Source organism: Streptopelia decaocto, assembly GCF_964273445.1.
Source record: "Streptopelia decaocto genome assembly, chromosome: 7".
Lineage (NCBI taxonomy): Eukaryota > Metazoa > Chordata > Aves > Columbiformes > Columbidae > Streptopelia > Streptopelia decaocto.
The window spans coordinates 38,475,890-38,493,621 of record NC_138661.1 but is presented as its reverse complement, the minus strand read 5'-3'; the positions used below and the strand labels follow the sequence as shown (position 1 = coordinate 38,493,621).

Here is a 17,732-nt window from a genome sequence, read left to right as displayed (position 1 = left end):
AATGTGCATGAATGAACACCAGGGCCTGTTACACGGAGACTGAGGGGACAAATGGGTCCTGCAAGGACAGCCAAGTGACAATTTGGAGGGGACAAAACATCCCCTTCAGAAGCAGTACACCACACAAATGTACAGGCACATCCATGATGGTTCTGCCGTATCCTTGCTTGTGTGTCGTGTGTGTAGGACGAATTCGGACTGAGGCTGTTTATGGAAACAGGCATGTGTAAAGAACAGATATTATACTCAATATTGTACTGTACATTCATGCAGGTGTAGAGGGTTCTATGTACCTTAGGCAAAATTGGTAACAGGAGCCTTTTGGAGAAAAAGAAATGTATCAAAATGAGAGATGTCATGGGTAAAGAGGGACGGTCCTTTTCCTGACAGAATCTACCATAGCCTAATTTTGTACATACACAGGCCTAGATACTAGAGTAATACTTGCCTCAGAAGTGAATATTGTCAATAGCCAGCTGTCTACTTAGCTAGATGATTTTGCCTAGGTAGGAACGCAGACTTGTAGCCATATAGCACTTTCTATCACCTGCACAAAAAGCCAATTTGCCTTGTAATGAGAGAAGAAGGCCAAGAAATGTCTATTTTCATATATGCTTCAGATCTGAACTGCTTGCAAAATACGGGACGTTTTGTGGCACTAAGTCAACTGAGTGCTGAAAGTGTCATATATAGGCAATATACTGTATGTGAATGCAGTCCATTTTCCTATCTGCAGCTAGATACATGGGTTTTTTTAATTAAAGTCACTTCAGTTCTGTCCTCATCCTATTGTCCATACTCCCAACAGTTTGAAACAAACGATGGGGTCATCTCTTGCAGTTGTACTCATGGGCTGCAGGTCAGATGAGTTTTAGTGGAAGATCATTTCCACAAGTGGTACAATTTCACTCCTACACTTGTGCTTCACAGCGGAGTCAGTTATCTGAGCTCTATATCATGGCTGGGTGTGCTGCTGTTCAGGAAGGGTTACCTGGCTCCCAGCACCCTGCCCTATCACATCCTGCTTCTGCCGGGCCCATCTCCATCAAATCCCTCCTCACTGTAGACTGAATTTTGAGACCTGCCCACATCAGAGTTGCCCTTGCCTGTATACACATGGCCAGGTTTTGGCCCTCTGCAATTGGAGTTGGAGTTTCCTCTAAGTAGTTCAATTCTATCTACTTGGAGTAAAGCTTGAACATCCATCATTGAGTAAGTATGCAAAACCTTAAATAAATAGAAAATCAAATACAATAGAAAACAACTCACTTTTAAATACCGCGTGTGTGTGTTTGTGTGTGCATTACACAACTGAAACATGACTTTTGAGCTTCAGGCAGAGTCTGATCACATTTGCACTACACGCACATGCAAAGCGATTCCGCCGACATCAGAGGATTTGTACCAAGATTGAAGTTTGACTCAGTGGGGCAGATCCTCAGGTGATGAAAACCACTCACTCTCTCCTGTCTTCAGGTGAGGATCTGGCCATCATTTCTGGACATGCTACATGCTATTGGAAGGACAGCGAGTGATGAACTTAACTAGTGCGTTTTCTTTTTTTTTTTTTTTTTCATTGCTTTAAAGGAGAGATGTAGGAAAGAAAAACAAAGGTAAAGTCAATAAATCTACAGGAGAAATGCATTTGAGATTTCCTGAAAAGGAGAAGCAGCTTCCAGCAGATATTTTATTGGATCCAGATGGCCACAAGAAAGGGAGCAAGTGGGACTGCGGCACCATCTATTACAGCCGTGTTTGTGCCAGGGAGAGAAGAGATGAAGGAAAAATAGCAACCTCTCTCAGCTCTTCTTTCTCCAAGTTGTGGTTGGGTCTGTTTCCTTACAGAAGAAAACAGCAAGCCCTTGCCTTGTTGACCTTCTGCACGCGGTGAAGAGTGCTCCTCCAAACCCTGGTCAGAAACAAAATACCTGCACAGAGCTTGGCGTCCTGACAAAGCTGTGCAGGTAGGAAAGTGCCGATGCAAACCATGAGGAGAGGGGCTCCCCCGACGCATGGTTCCCCACTTGTGCTGGCTCAGGCTCTCTCCCCCGTGGGGACCCGCTCTCCCCGAAACGCCCCGTCCCTGGTGGTGGTCCCAGGTGTCTCTCCTGCGGGGCGGCCGGCTGAAGCCGTCAGGAGGACTGCATCAGGCCCGTGAGGCGCTTGCTTGCCAGAGACTTTCCCTGGAGAGAGGGACAGACAGACAGATGGAGAGACCCAGAGGTGTAAGTGATGCTGTGGGGTCGTTTGGCCCCAGAGCACAGTGCATGGCTGCCCGCCCCAGCCCTGCTGACTGGGAGGTAGGCAATGGGGGATGAGCATGCCCCCAGCATTCTGGATGCCTGTGGTTTTGCGCCAGGGGGGTGGCTTGCCAAGGAGGGGTTGTGGCTAGTGATGTCCAGGTGGCTATCACTCATGCTGTGCCTCAGGACACTGTCTCAGGAAGATGTTTCCTTTCTCTGTTATATGGGAACTGGGCGAAGCAAAACCCTGTCCTACGCTCACCCCTTCTCGTCCTGCCCGGTGCCATCCTGCCAGTGCCAGGCCATGGCTCCCAGGCTGTAAAACCCAGGCTGGGGGGAAAGCTGGGATGCCCTTCCCACAGCCTGCCAATCAGTGTCATCTGCACATCATCTACTGGAAACTCATCTAGGAAAAAAGTGATTTTAGAAACAGCTTAGCCTGTCCTGCCCTGATACCACTCCTTTGCCTGCTTCTTGGCCTCATCCCCTCAGTTGCCGCTTGCCTGCTCCTGTCTGGTCTTCCTGCCTTCCCCATGCTCTCCTCTGAGGCATCATGAGGTGCATGGCCATGGCAGCCTTGCTCACACGCTGCTGGCAACCACACTAGCTTCCCCACTGACTGGTGGGACCAAGGACCAGGGAGAAGGTCACCTGCACATCTTAATCCCTCCACTGGCTTAGGCCATGCAGCCCCTGCATTCATCCGGAGCAAGGGAGGACCTACAGCTGGTCTTCTCCATTCATGCATACTAGGAAGCATATATCCCCACAGGGGATACTGATGGCTTTGCAATTATGGATCCAACAGTGAAAAATTGTTTAAGGTATTGCACCAGTTGCTGTGTTTCTTTAGTTAGCTTTCCTCTTGAAAAATGATCTTTTTCTCAAAAGAAAAAAAAAATTCCTGGTTGAAATAAACATCCAGGGAATACCAGAGAGCTGTGGAATACCTTAATCAATCTTAAACAACCTCCTCTATGTTACTATATTTAGCCAAGATTTCCTTTGCAATAGAAAGCCTTACTAATGGCTGTTTGAAAGATCCACAAAAAGAGCAAGAGAAACAGATTATACAGTGAAAATGAGTATATGCAAAATATAGGAAAATTTGAAATGTAAAATTTAGCAGGTCACATGAAATAAGCCTTGTTTAACAATTTAACACTCTAAGAAAAAAAGAAACACCCCTCCCCGCTTTGATTTCTAGTCTCTTCCCATTTGGGGCTGCACCAGGAGGATGTAACAGTCCCCTACAGAAGCCTCATTTTGTTACTCAGATGTGTGCATTTTACCAAATAATTTGCTTGGCTGTGCAAACACATGCAGCCTAATCTGGCTGCTTTCTGACCCACTGAAGGTGGGTGGCTGCTGTAAACACTGTTGTCATTTAGACTGTCCTGTCTGGGATGAGATAGCCACAGTCACTGCTCTGTGGCCCCTCTGTCTCTACAATGGAGCCCATACCCAGGGCATGGCTTGGGCAGGACCAGCACCCTCCTAGAACTCAGCAGATATGCCAGCACCACTACCATTTAAGGCACGCATGCTTTTTTCCCACTATAAATCAAATTTTGTATTATTTTTAAAAGCACTTACAGGAAGCTCATCCTAGTGCCATCCCAGGAGGTGGCCAAGTGCTTCGCAGGGCAATGTGGCAATGCGTGGGGGGCTGCAACCACGGCTGTCATTTTGCTGCCATTAAGAAATATCAGAGAAAGAGTGCTAAGGAGCTACCAGCTCCTGAATCCAATTTATAGGAAGAAGGTAAAGATGTGGATATACATTTCCTGAAGCCTAACTGGTTTTAGGAAAAAAAGTGTTAGTTTCTACCTGTATTTGGATGCTCCCTGAGAAAAAAGAAAAAATAAGCCTTAGTTTTGTATAATGACTATTCAGTCAGACTCTAACTAATCTGTGACAGGCAGGTCCTCCTGTTATCTTCTCACAGGCAGGCGGCTTGGGGGTCTGCCAGCTCCCCGCATCAGGGTCCATCGGGACTGAGGAGCAAACACTGTTCCACATCCAGCCCTGATTCCAACATGCTCATGTTCAAAGCAGGAAGGGGGAAATGCCAGTGCTGGGCCAGGCTGAGGGGAGGGGGCAGCTGACAAAAAGGCTGTCCTGGAGAAGGTGGTGGATCAGATATGGGGCCAATGGCTGCGGTTTGCACAAAGCAAAACCTCGCTCACCAGTTTCCCAGTAGCAACTGCTTCCCTCCGTGAGCAAAGGCGGTGGGCTCCATCTGCAGCTCCTCCTGTCTTGCAAGAAAGGTGTTAGCCCAGGAACCCAGATCTGCTGGCTGGCTCTGCAGCAAACGACCTGCCTGCGGGCTGGGATGGGTTCCCAGTGCGGAGCCCGGCTGTCCGGGAGGATAACTGCGTCAGGGACGTGTGAGGTGCCAAACAGCCTCACGCCCGGGGACACGCAAACAGATGGGTGCGAGAAGCTCTGTCTTAAGACAGAGAGAAGCAGGCAGTGATGTTGTCTGCTTGGCTGCCATATCCACCTCTCTGATAAGACAGATGGCAAAAGCACCCCTGGAATCACATACAGGGTTTAATACTGTGAAAATTTTGGCTACAAGCAGGAGTGCTGGGGTCTAAGTAAGTGCAACATTTGGCTTTAGTAACAAAATGGCCCTTGACTACAGGCATACTGGTGTAGAGGATTTTGTTTCAAATCAACACAGAGACAAGTGTCAGCCTCACAATGCGGGTCTGAGCAATACCAACATCTACCGGCTGGAGGTGGGTGGGATGCTGGTGATCAGCTTTGGAGTCTCCCATCTTAGGGTACTCATTAAAAAAAAAAATTAAAAAAAGGATCAGGAAAAAACAGGAAAACTGATACTTGTTTCCTATGACTAAAATTCACAAGGGAGTAAAGTGTTGTGCTGCAGGTGGAAATGCTAGATGGGGCCCACTTGCTGAGGTAAATCAACATGACTCAATTTGTTTTCAGAGAACTGCTGCTGATTCACATCAGCTGAGGGGCTGGTCCCTGGCATCTCTGTTTCTGGTTTAGCCCTCCAGGGCTTCTCTGTCACAAAGTCCACCAGGAGACACAAAAAGTTTGTGCTGGTCCACTGATAACAGCCAAAGGGTAGCACACACGACAGCTCCTTTGGGATAGAGTGGGGGCTCAGGCCCCAGGACCTGCAGCATTTCCTTCCAAACCCACTCACCCCTGCTCACCATGAGGGCATCCATGGCCAGACAGTCCAGGACAACATCAGTGTGCCTTAGCATCATTGCTTTCCTGTGTCCAGAAAAGAGGCATCCAGGTGACCAGGCGAGGGTGACTTGTGTCTACTCGAGACAGCAGAAGTGAGATGCACCCCTGTATTTTTTGCGATCCTGCGACCCTTTGCTGAGGCTTCTATGGCATGAGCACCCGAGTCAGCCAGGTGAAAGGCTGCTCTGAGTAGATGGAGGTAGCTAAATCAGCTCATAGTTGGATGCAATACATGTCAAAAAAGTTCAGGCCCTAGAGGTCACGCTGGATTTCATTCAACACTTGGCCAGCATTCCCCCAGGAAGATCTCTGATGGAGTGAGGAAGTTTTGGATTACTACCATGTGAAAGTTTGGTATAAAGAACACCCAGTTTCTTCAAAAAGGCTCAAACAAAATAAATTATTTTTTCCTTCCACATGTCTTTGTTCAGCATAAAAACACTGGCTGCCCCCACATTTCTCTCTCTCCCTTCCCTACTGAAAGAAAATGTGAACAACTCCTGCCTTATTTCCAGGAGAAATTTCATCTAAGATGTGCCAGGAGGGGATTTGAAAAGCATATGATTTCAAGCTGAGCACACTACAGTGCTTCTTTCACACTGTCGTATGCATATGCTGAATAACTTCAGGCAAGATTAGAGTGGATGTAAGTAGTAAACTTTTTACATGGGGTCTAAAGCTTATAAAGAAATCCCCAGTCCTTCAGTTGCAAAATATTTGTCACTACTAATTAGGGTTACGACAATTAAAAACCCAAACTGTTGTCGCTCAAACAGCACAGCACAAGCAGTAGGACATATGTTGTAGGGCATATGTTGTGTGTCTTTTTGGATGCAGGAAGGTTTTCTTTTCTCTCATTCCCTGCGAGCAGCTTAGCTGTAACACAGCTTTCAGGCAAGGATCACGTGCAGCTTCAGCTGTGTCTCAGTAAAGGTAACATCCAGTTCTCTCTATGTAGCTGAATGATTATTTTTTTTTTACCCTTGAACACTGGCATGACAGGACCCTCAGTTTTCAGAGGCAGTGTAAAATCTGATTTTGGACTAACCTAAGGAAAAAGTCATGAGATTCTTAACAAACCTTATGGATCTGCCCCCCAGAATCTGACTTCCACGCATGTGGCCCATCCTACTGCTTCGCTACACATCAGGCAGAGGATCAGACCTTGGCACTTGCAGACCAGCAGGGCCCTCACTGAGGCCTGGTGAAGTCAAGATCAACCTGTAGGTCATGGGAGACGTTTAACATCTTTGATGGCTGAGGCTTTGCAGAGCAGCTACTAAACTAAAGTGTAAAATGCAATTAGCAATTAGTTTAATGAAGCAGAATTCAGCAATTTAATGTAGGCAAGAAGCCAAGGAAGAGGGAAAAAAAAAGTATGTCCAGAATTTGACACAAAAAGGAGATGGCACTCCTTTCAAGCCTCCTGCATGAGCCACTGGTGTTTCCATCTTGCTCTTTCCTTTCACCCAAAACCAGCACTTGAGAGAGAAGGCCTGGGCTCTGCACTATCTTCTTTTAATGACTTTAAATAGAAAGTTTAGTTTTGTCCAGTACCAGAGGTTTCACACAATATTTATGTGCTTTGCCCAGCACAGAGCACAGTGCATTTTAGCATGCAGACATTCACCACCACCAGCACGCACAAGCCAGCACTTCCATGCATTTGCAACAACTTACCTCAACACACAGGTGGGGTTTATCCCACAAGGAGCTTTGTGGCTGCAGTGACGGAGGAGAGGAAGCATGCGGGGAGCTTCTGGTGTGGTAGCACAGGCTCCCTGGTTTGCCATGTCAATACAAACCAAAGCACTTTCATCCTGACTGTTCACCTCCACGCTCTCCACCTACCAGCTTAGGACTTTGTCTGCTATAGCTGACTTCACCTCTTGCCTTCCACCTCTGCCCTTTTCCCAGCCTCCTTTCCCAGCCAGAAGCATCACCTGTCTGGAAGAGAAGCCACGTTGCCCCATCCCTCTGTAAGACTCACAGCAGAGGACTGAGGTGCGTCTGCGTCTCTGCTGGAGAGGAGCAAACCCTTCTTCTATCAGCTTGAATCTGAGGTTTTCACATGGCAACAGGCACTGCTCAGACTCCCTACATTTCAGCTAATGTACTACAAGAACTTGGGCAGTGGGCAGACAACATCCTCTGAAGAAAGAGCTTGTCAGGGCTCCAGGTCTGCCAGCGCTGTTTGGGTTTCAATGTTATATTACACTGCAGATCTTGGGGAAGTTTTATTTTTGTGTCATTTTAAAAACATTCTTTTTATTAGAGTTTTTTTCTTCGTGAAAAGATACATTGCAAACATAAGATAAAGTAACATAAATTAACAAGGTTAAATATGAAACAGAGTTAAAAACATAAACAATAAAGGAAAATAACTTAGTTCAACACAAAATAAACACAGACACATAGACTATGAATATATATAACATAAATTAGCACACAAAATGTGGTGGACAATACCACCAATCACAAGCTGATACAGACTGAAAACAGGAGCTGCCAAGTGGCTGTAGAAGGTAAGCAGGGGAGCAGCTGCCCCCGGTGTGCAGGATGCCCACCCGTTCTCCCCAGTGCAGCCTCACCAGTTACCCCAAATGCCTGCAGAGTGGGCCCCACTACTCTTGTAAGGCTTGACTGAGAAGTTACCAGAGCTTCTCACCATTACTGCTAATCACAGTGAGGCTGAGCGGCCTTGGGTTAGGTTCCTACATATGCTATTGCTTTTCTTCTCTTCCAGCTTACACTGCTATGGGAAGTGTTCAGAGCTGTAGACTAATTAAATTGGCAGAGCCCGTGCCCATTTTATTTTGTGAAGATTTCCTAGGCTTCCTAAGCGACGCATTATGCTTTGTTTTGAGAAACACCAGCACACCACTATGCACAGCACAAACCAGGAGCTGACACAAGTCCTGTACTCACCCACTCCTAGAACAGCTTCATAATGGTTGGAGCTCTCGTCTGCCATCCCACCAGCACTGGGAGGAAGATCCTCTTCTGCTATGGAGTGGTTTGGGCTCCTTGTATCTGACAATGTGTTTGAGCCCATTTTGGCATTAGTTGAAGCAGCCTATGGACTGCTTAAACTTACTATGCTGAAGGAGGGCACTTGAGCACAGCTCTGCCATGTGGGCAGCCTTGGGCCATGAATCCAGGGCCTGGCCCTCCCTCCAGCTAAAAAAAATGTGAAAGTGAAGGCTCAGATGGACCACTGCAGCCAGTATGCAATGGTGCAGTAGAGTGCTTTTTTCAAGCCACCTCAAAAAATGCCATTACTGTGTACTGCTGGTCTAGCTCTTGGGCAGGGTGCAATTCCGTTCTTTCTTTTGCATGCAATGGACTCAAGTTTGTTCAATTGCCATCAGTGGGACCAGGAACCAGATACGTAAATCCCTTGCACAGTCAGAGGAAAACAAAAACATCACTGAAATATCAAGCCCCTCTGGAGCATCAGTATAAGCTTGACTGAAATCATAGCATTGCCTAAGCCTGCTCACCCCTCCCAAGACCGTGCTAAGGTCCTGGTTCAGTATTTGCAGCTAGCAGCTTGACCTGTCTGTAGTAGGAAGGTACCAAATTTTTTCTTCCAAGGTCTGTGTGTGGCAAGAATAAGAGTCAGTAAATGAACAGTAAGCATGTCCTGAGCCCCATAGAGTGCCTTTCATCGAGAAGGATCTTGAAGCACTTCACAAACCACACACACAGGGATCACTCACCCACCGCTGAAAGGCAGAGATCTTGTGGGCAAAAGGCAGCTGCCATTCTGCGCCAGCAGCACTACACAGCGGTGGTTTTAGGAAGAATAACTTACCCACCAGAAATGATGAATACTTATCTTTTAAAGGAGCCACCGTGTACAGAACTGACTACACAGAACACATGGAACACATGCAACTTACTGCTTACCAAACGGACAGGTGTGCAGCGTGAGGTGCAGCACATACATTTTCCAGGTATGGTACTATGTCAATACTAGGAATAGATGTGATGTATCCAAGCATGCAGCAACCAGTCAATACATGCACTGTGCCGGCCATGCACTCAGTCCTCCACAGCCCTGGGTACTGACTATTGCACGTAAGAGAGCCAGCGGACGCCAGGATGCAAATACTGACTGGATCCTCTCATGCTTCAGGTACATTCTGATGCCTTCCATCACCTTTGTAATGCAATTACCTTTTCCCAGTAAAAGCCAGTATTTAGTAATCACTGGAGTAGTGGAGCAAGCACTTTTTTTTTTAAGCAAAATATCTTCCAAAAATAAAAATAACCCTTTTCCCAGATGTCTTTTCTTGGTGCCAAATCTAAGAAACTTTGGCATTCCTATATCCTTCCCTTCTAGCTGTTTTTCTGATACCCACTTCTCCAGCATCTTAGTGTATCACCTTTTTTACATTCCAGTTTTTCCGCCACTATTGTCTACCCATAATGGCTTAAACCTTTGTCCTTATATTGCAGGTTGTGAATGCTTTCCAGGCCCTCAAACAGTTATCTGTTTATGCATGCTGGTAGAGCTGGGAAAGTGAAAAAGTGGGAAAGCTGTTAAGTATATGACAGTTTTATCAGATTATCAAGGAATCAGTTAAAAAGAGAGCCCTGATGGTAACAGGCAGCAATTCTTCCTCCACCCTTATGCCTTCTTCACTGTGTTCATGGTTAGTATTTGTAATACATCATGGTCATGCACAACTGTGCAAAATATCATACAGTTCACCTCAGAAAGATAAGATCCCATCAACACATTTCATGCGTGTGACACCATACTCATGAATTAAGAACAGGACAAGGACAGTTAGAGTGCAACTCGGACTCTGATCCAACAGCAGATGAGCCAAAAGGAATAAAAACCAGCATAAAGTAGTAGCAGTGGCCAAGGGATGAAACTGAGGATCAGGAAGATGGGAAAGTGGAAGCAGGGAAGAAAAAGGGTAACAACACGGAGCTGGAAGAGAAGATTGCTGACAGCACCTATGAGGGGCCCGCCAGGCAGGCAGAGTAGACACTAGGGGTTTCATAGCTGTATAATGAAAATGAATAAATGCACATGGAACTAAAACTAAATGTGGGACTTCAGGTTTCACTCAGTACTGAACTAGGATGCACTTACAGTCCTGAGCCAAGGTTAGTATAGTATAAAATAGCCAAAACATACCAGAAAACTAAAGTAGGGGAAGTGCTACCATGAAAATGCCAGTTTGCACCACTGCATTTTAGGCTTCAGACAAAAAGCATCCTAGCCACTGAGCTTGACAACTTTATTAAATGCAAGATCTCCAGTCATATTCTTGTCCCAGTAAAAGTCACCTCTGCATGAAAAACCAAGATGGCTCCACACTCATTAAGGATGTAATGTGGGACTTTGTCCCCAGTGCTTCTGGATGAGAATACAAAACCGCTCTGCTGCTGCTAACACAAGGACGACAGCAGCTCCTGCTTACCAGCTTCTGCGTTCTGGCCACTGCTGCTCTGCCTCATATGGTTAATGAAGCCAGGCCAGGCTGTCAATTCAGTTATTCACCTATGCCTGGGAACTGAGACAGTCTTTGGCCTTCATTGACTTGCTGTCCCATACAAAATATTCCATCCATAATGTCCAGGATTCTTTAAAGAAAGTTCATTAGAAAACTTTTATTCTTAATCTATAGTCTACTTTGCGTGCAGCTTGAAGACAAACCACTCCCTCCTTCACCTTATTCACTTTCTGCACAGAGCTGAATTTATCACCTGGAAAAGCTCCCTGCTTCTTCATACCTGATCCCTCAATACATTTCACACCACATCTCTTCTCTATATCTGGGGTCTTCTGCAATGCTGACATTAATATAAATCTCCCGAGTCTTTTAAGTCTCACTACATACTCACATTTCCTCTAGGACTTAACAGAAGGGCTCCTTTTCCCATCAAGTATTATACTCTTTACAGACTTTAACAATGAAAGATGAAGTGCAGCCTCTGGCTGACCACGTGCAAGCGTGCAGGTAAGCAGCTGCGGCAGCACTGTGCCCATCACACCTCTGCACGCACCCGCTGGGCCATGGCTGCTTGGGGAAGGAGACAGGGAAAACACACGGAAAAGGACTTCCCACAGACACCGATATCCAGCCAGAAGTCTGGCACTTGCATGTTTGCCCCCCTAGTCCTGTGCAGCACTCTCTGGCCGAGGCTGCTGGTTTTGCCTGGAGCTGCGAGGTGCTCCCATGGCTTGGGCTGTTTCACAAGGGGCTCTGGCCAGTGAACACCTCCTGCTTCTCCCAGGTTGTGCAGCTCTGCTCTCTGTCCTCAAGCAGTGGAACAGATGCACAAGAGCTTCTCTACCTTCTTTGGGTAAAGAACTTTTTCAGTCCAGGAACGTAACAACTAACGATGTGCCACATTAGTTGGTTCAGACAGAAGTTGTAAAAATTCTGAACAAACAATATATCAACTAGTCTGGCCATTCTCTTGTACTTTAAAGCACAAAGACTGAGAACTTTGATCCTTGCAAAAGCTGTATGTGCGTGTGCGTCTTTTGTTTTTAAAAATATGTCAGCTGGGAATAAAATGCAGAGATCTTCTCAGCATTGGGTCACCACCTCAATATTGAGTCAGAAACTTTAACATCAGTTTTCTTACAGTGGAAATTCCTTTCTTGGAATATAGCAATTTTAGGAAAGTTTGAATTCAAGTTTGAGTATCGTAGCCCAGGCTTATCTAAGTTAAATGCCAAAGCTGGTATCCATAGATTTAACCCCTGTTACTGCTGGAGTAACCATGGCTGCTTTTAGAGATAATACTCAAGATGATGCAAGATGCAACAAAGGAATCCCCTCCTGTTTCACCTTTATTAAATGTAAATGGCCACCAGCACAAGTTAGGCAGAGACTTGGTGGCTTCCTTTGCAAGACAAAAGCAGCAATGGATTCCCTAAATGTACTCACTAAAATACATTTTTCTTCTCCTCTTGGCCCTAAAGGATCATCTTAGCTTATGAGAACTAAGCTTCTGTCTATCTGATTATTAAATCATTCCTAAAGCAGATGGGAAACTACAGTGGTTTGAACAGCTAGGCTGAGACTGTATGGCTAAAAATAGTATAGAAGGCTCCTTTTAATTAGTAAGGTGATCAAATATGACAGAAGAGAGGGATGTAGATATATGGATTCGTGTATATGTGTGTCTTTAAAATTAAGTTATTACCTCAATACCAAGTATTATTTATAACATATATGATACACGATGTCTGATTTTTATGATGCCATTTGTCTTCACTGGGAGAGAAGACAGTCTAACTCTGCTTTCATAATGTCAATCCTTGCTGTATTCAAAAGGAAAACTGTAATAAGATAAACCTGCCACCATGCTCAGTGCCATCATTTTTTAAATTAGGTGGATTAGTAAGTGCTCCGATGCAATAGACTGTCAGCTCTGCAACTCCCTGAGATCAACCCTTCCCCAGGGCCACTGTGGAGAGGATGGAAGAGCCAGTCTAGCTTTATAGACTGTGATTTCAGGGCACGGGAGCCCGGCACAGGGCTGAAGGGGTCAGGGACCATGATGTCTATCCTACCGCTGTGCTGCCCACATATTTTTGAGGACTCTGCTGCCCCCTGCCCAAGCAGTGCTGGGTGATACATGCCCTGGAGTGATCTCCTCTTTCATGTGGATGTGGCCCTTCAGTGTTCACCAGATGACCCATGACCCTGACATTTGGTCCTGGGACCACACAGCTGCTGCCCAGGCCGTGGTGGGGGCTGCCATGAAACACGGACTGACACCGCAGCTGCAGACTTCAGGAAAGAAAGCTGAGGAGGTTGAGGATGTCTGGCACAAAGGCCATCGGGTCAGACAGATGTCCCCTTGCTCCAAGGGGAGAGGGAGGCACTGCAAACTATGCCCTTCGTGACAGGAGGACCTGACCAGTGGTGGGCACAACCCTCTTCTCAGTCATTTCCCAAAGCACTGGGTCACATGCCACAGCCAAATCTGAACATTTCTTCAGGGGTATGCTGCACCCTCCCAGTGCCAAACAGCAGCATGGTCTGGAGGTGGCCCATGTCCAGGGGTGGTTGATGGTACGGCTGGTCTGGAAGCCACAGCTGCACCTCAGCAAACGAACTTCTAGCCCCAGTTGTTTTGGGCATTCGCCTTACAATCATCACTGGAAATCTAACGTCGCAGTTTTCTGTTTGAAAAATGGGCTTAGGGCCCCCTCCTGAAGAGAGCTGAGCGTCCAGGCTCTGTTCCAGCTAAACCTTAAGCATATGCTTAACTTCAGTATGCCTGTGCAGGGTCAGCTTGAATATGTGATCCTGTAATGAGCAATCACTAAAGTATAGTGGAGCTCTGGGAACGAGGGCCGCTGTATTGCTCCACTCCTAGGCAGTCAGGGAACTGCAGTGAATTTTGGAGAACTAGAGCATGCAGAATTAACTTTGCCTTAATTTAGTCCCCTGAGTACACCCCAAAGTTACTGCTTTGGTAATGCTGTCCTCCGAGGACATCACGACATGTCAACATAGTGACTATTTTCTCATCTGATGGTAGTGACAAACTGCCATAATGCAAAGCATAAAAAATTCAGACCCTTTCTAGTTCTGGTAGCTACCATGCCACCAGAGGATGACATTTTCTATCTGTATTAGGAAAAATGAAAGACAATGTTTACAGTATGCTAGCCAGTAAGGCAAAAATGAACTGAAGTGCCAACCAATCCACAATGAATTTATTTACAGATACTTGCATTATAAATCTACCATCCCAAACTGAGCTTGTCAACTTACCCTTCAAATCAAATATAAGAAAAATCCGTCCTTGGCTATGTCACTATAAACCCAGCCAGTTTAGTAAAGCGAGAGTTACTCTTATATGTGTCTGGCAAATCTGGGAGCAGAATTTACCACTTGGTGTAAATATTTCTGCATAGTTTGTTTAAAAAAAAATCTTGCCTATTTCTCTTTCTGGCAGACTCTTAGAAAGTAGTAAATATGCAGATGGGCATAGTGATATATTTTGTATCAACATATTTTAAATGTCTGCATATGCATTAGCTATATAAATACATTCCCCAGGAAGTCTGCCAGTGGATACACTACAAAGCTCTGCGTGTTACATTTGGGTTTGCTTGTGCAGTAGCATGGCAGCATCGGAAAGAACCCCTTTAGCCTTATTTGCTCTACAACAGCTCACACTTACCTGCGCAGTTTTCCCTTTTCTATCTCTATGTACAAATATTTTATATTTATATGCCATGTGTATGTATATAGTGTATGTATAAATATACATACATACACAAATGCAGGCATATGTACTGTATATACACATACTCAAATGCTTTCCTTATAAAGCTGTTATAAAGCCATAACAAGGTCTATGAATTTTCTATGAAATAATTGCTCTGTACAGGAGCTTCTATGGGAATCAATTATTTGATGACTATGCTGTCCCAGTATCACCTTACAACTAATGATGAGCAAAACATTAAGACCACAGCAGTATGCCAAAACCCTATGACATACGAAGTCAAAGTGTACTTGATACTGAGCCACACAAGAGTAATTCCCCACTGACACAGTTGCTGTATCTTCAGCTCTAGTCCTGTCCTGCCCCTTGCTGCCCCTGCTCCTCCACCCCACTTGCAGCATCTGCCTCTGGTCCTGCCCCCAGTCCTGCCCCCTCTCCTAACTCTTCCCTTTCTCTAGGAAATCTGCTGCACCCGCAGATCCCTGAAAGCAAGTGGCATGAGTGGGTCCTGCCCAAGCTCTGGGGTCTTGCCCTGGGGGCTGGAGAGAAGCAGCTCTGGCCAGTCCCTTCATGGCCGGACCAGTTTCCCCTCCTGGAAGGACTGGCTGGAGGTTGGAGACTGGCGAAGGACAAGAAAGGAGAAGACATCTGTCTGCTGCCCTTGAGATCCCACTGTGCCTTTATCTAAAAGGTTTAACAGTGTTGTGTTTCTTGCTGTTACTGTGCTTCTTTTCCTATATTGGTATCATGAATGAGTCAAAGCCCATCACTATTTACATGAGCACTGACAGATGGGGGCAATAGAGGAAGCGGCTGCAGTGCTGTGGGTGGATATGTATGTGTACATACATACCATATGATTAACCATGCACTATATAACCATACGGATACTGTTGCAACAGTGTTATGAGAACCATGCTCTTCTACTTCATTGCAGAAGGAAAAGTTGCAACAAATACTATAGTGGGAACACAGCAAGAAGACAACCTTGCGTTTAATTCTAGACAGAAATCATTTTGCTTCTGCAGTGATGATAAGCTAGAATGAGCATTATGGAATTCTGCTGCCCACCCCCGCACCCTTCCTTATAGCCACTATTCAGATGAGCTACAGGATTAAAACATAAGCTGTACAGATGCTAGCTGCAAAAATAAAGGATGAAATAAAAAGTCAAGCATCCATATGTCCCGCAACTAAAAATGAAGTTCTGAGGAAAGGGAGTAGGGAAAAGAAAAGGAACTTACCACGCTGCGAGTGAACTTTTCTAGAGAAGTTCTACGACCTTGCTCATTCTCTGGCTTAACAGGGAAAAAAGTGGGGAGAAGAAAATACAGAAAAAAACCCTTCAGCTTAAATGCAGTTTTTCAAAACAGCAGCAAAATATAAGGAAGCAGCAAGGGGGAAAAGTTGTAAAAAATGTAAAAAGCAGAAATCAATGTTTGCAATGGCAAACATAAGAAATCAAAATCTCTTAAAGAATGAGAGACATCGCTATTTTTACTCTTGGAGAATACCACCTTTTCTTCTGTGTGTTTTTTGAATGGTTCAAACAGGTCTATGCATTCCTGTGTCTCACAGCTATTGCTATTAATTTCTTGTTCACTGAATTTCTTGTTCACTTCTGTTGCTGTTTGAGCTGGGACCTCTGATTCTGCCAAACAGCTGATCGGGACTCCCACCTACTTGCTTAGAGAAATGAAAAAAAAATTACAGTAACTTTTACAATATCAAAAAGCAATGTGTGAGTGAATAGAGTGTTGGAAGAAAACCACCGCTGAACTCATTGCCAGGGAACCTACACGCCTCAATTCATCCAGAAGCACATTTCTAGTAAGTTTGACTACACTGAAACACAAGACAGCACATGTATGTCTGTGCAAGGCCACAGAAAGATACAGGTAGATTTGGGGCATGGATATTTTTGCATCTGGAGTACAGGACTACTCAAATGCAAGAAGACAAGCGTGTGTATCGTGGCTTTATTAACGTATCCCTGAGAAGGTTGCTCACTGTAGCGCTTCTTTCATTTGGCACAAGGGAGATCTAATTGTTGCTAATAAGGAAGAACTAAGTAATTTACTGGCATATTTTATGGAATATCTAAGAGAAAAAATTGTTATGGAGAAGAGAAGAAACTCAATAATATGAAAGAAACCTCATTGCAGTCAGAAAGCTGTGGGCACTGCTGATTTCCAGGAGAGAAACTTATTTTCATGCGGTAAGTCAGCAAAACAGAGGTGATAAGACAGAAGTAGAACTGGACCGAAGGGGATATACATATAAGGGAAAGCCACAGTCATGATGGTGCATGATAGTGTGCTGGAAGTAAGCACTGCACTGGAGGTGCTCATCAGAGGCACCTACCAGTCATGTCATCTGCCACAGATTCAGCTGCAGTAACAACCCACGGAGCTAATCACCAATGAGAAAACCAGATAGAGAAGATGTAAGGAAGCCAAAAGCATGTCAGATAAATTGGATGAGAACTTGTGTAGGTGAATCTAGGTAAAACCTTTTGATTCTTCTGCATGTTCATCACATCTGCCACAACTCTCTGATGTCCACAAGGTTGGTCTGAAGCATCCCAGGTGGACATGGGACTGATTCTCCCTGCTGCATTGTCAGAGATGAGACCAGATCACAAGGCCTTTTCAAGACAAGCAATATTCTTTGTCCAGAAGAAAGAGTCAAGCAACCTCCTGACTTATAACCATTTGAGCAAGCCACACCATCAGCTCTGATGTCCCAAAAGTGGTGTCAAAAGTGAAAGCTCAACGCACGTTGTTTTAGACAACATTGAGGATGGAGCCAAGGCCTCAGAGCATGTACCAAATGACAACACAGCCTTCCTAGCTGGCAAGGAGTCAGCTATGTATGCAGCACAACACTCCCCAAAGGACTATTTAAAATGCACAAGCTCAAGGGTTAGTTACCTCTCCCTGCATGTGAGAGAACAAAGAGAAATGCCAGCCTCAACTCTTCTGCATCAGAGGTGGTCCCTGCACCTTGAGACAGCAGAGGTGGCAGAGA

At 45.4% G+C, this 17,732-nt stretch overlaps 1 protein-coding gene across 9 annotated transcripts in view; it reads right to left on the bottom strand.

Annotated features, from left to right (window-relative positions):
- Positions 1-887: 887 nt before the first annotated feature.
- The window catches only part of RGS6 (regulator of G protein signaling 6), a 294,856-nt gene continuing 278,011 nt past the window's right edge, over positions 888-17,732 (bottom strand). For 3 of the 9 annotated variants that reach the window (XM_082058415.1, XM_082058418.1, XM_082058419.1), the window contains 2 exons: positions 15,947-16,000; positions 888-2,183 (listed from right to left, as the gene is read on the bottom strand). In XM_082058415.1, coding sequence (XP_081914541.1) covers positions 2,133-2,183; positions 15,947-16,000 — 105 coding nt within the window. In that variant the 3' untranslated portion in view covers positions 888-2,132. Of the gene's footprint in view, positions 2,184-6,557; positions 6,699-9,199; positions 9,261-9,966; positions 9,998-15,946; positions 16,001-17,732 lie in introns of those variants that run through there. The other 6 variants (XM_082058416.1, XM_082058420.1, XM_082058422.1 and 3 more) reach the window with 4 other exon arrangements.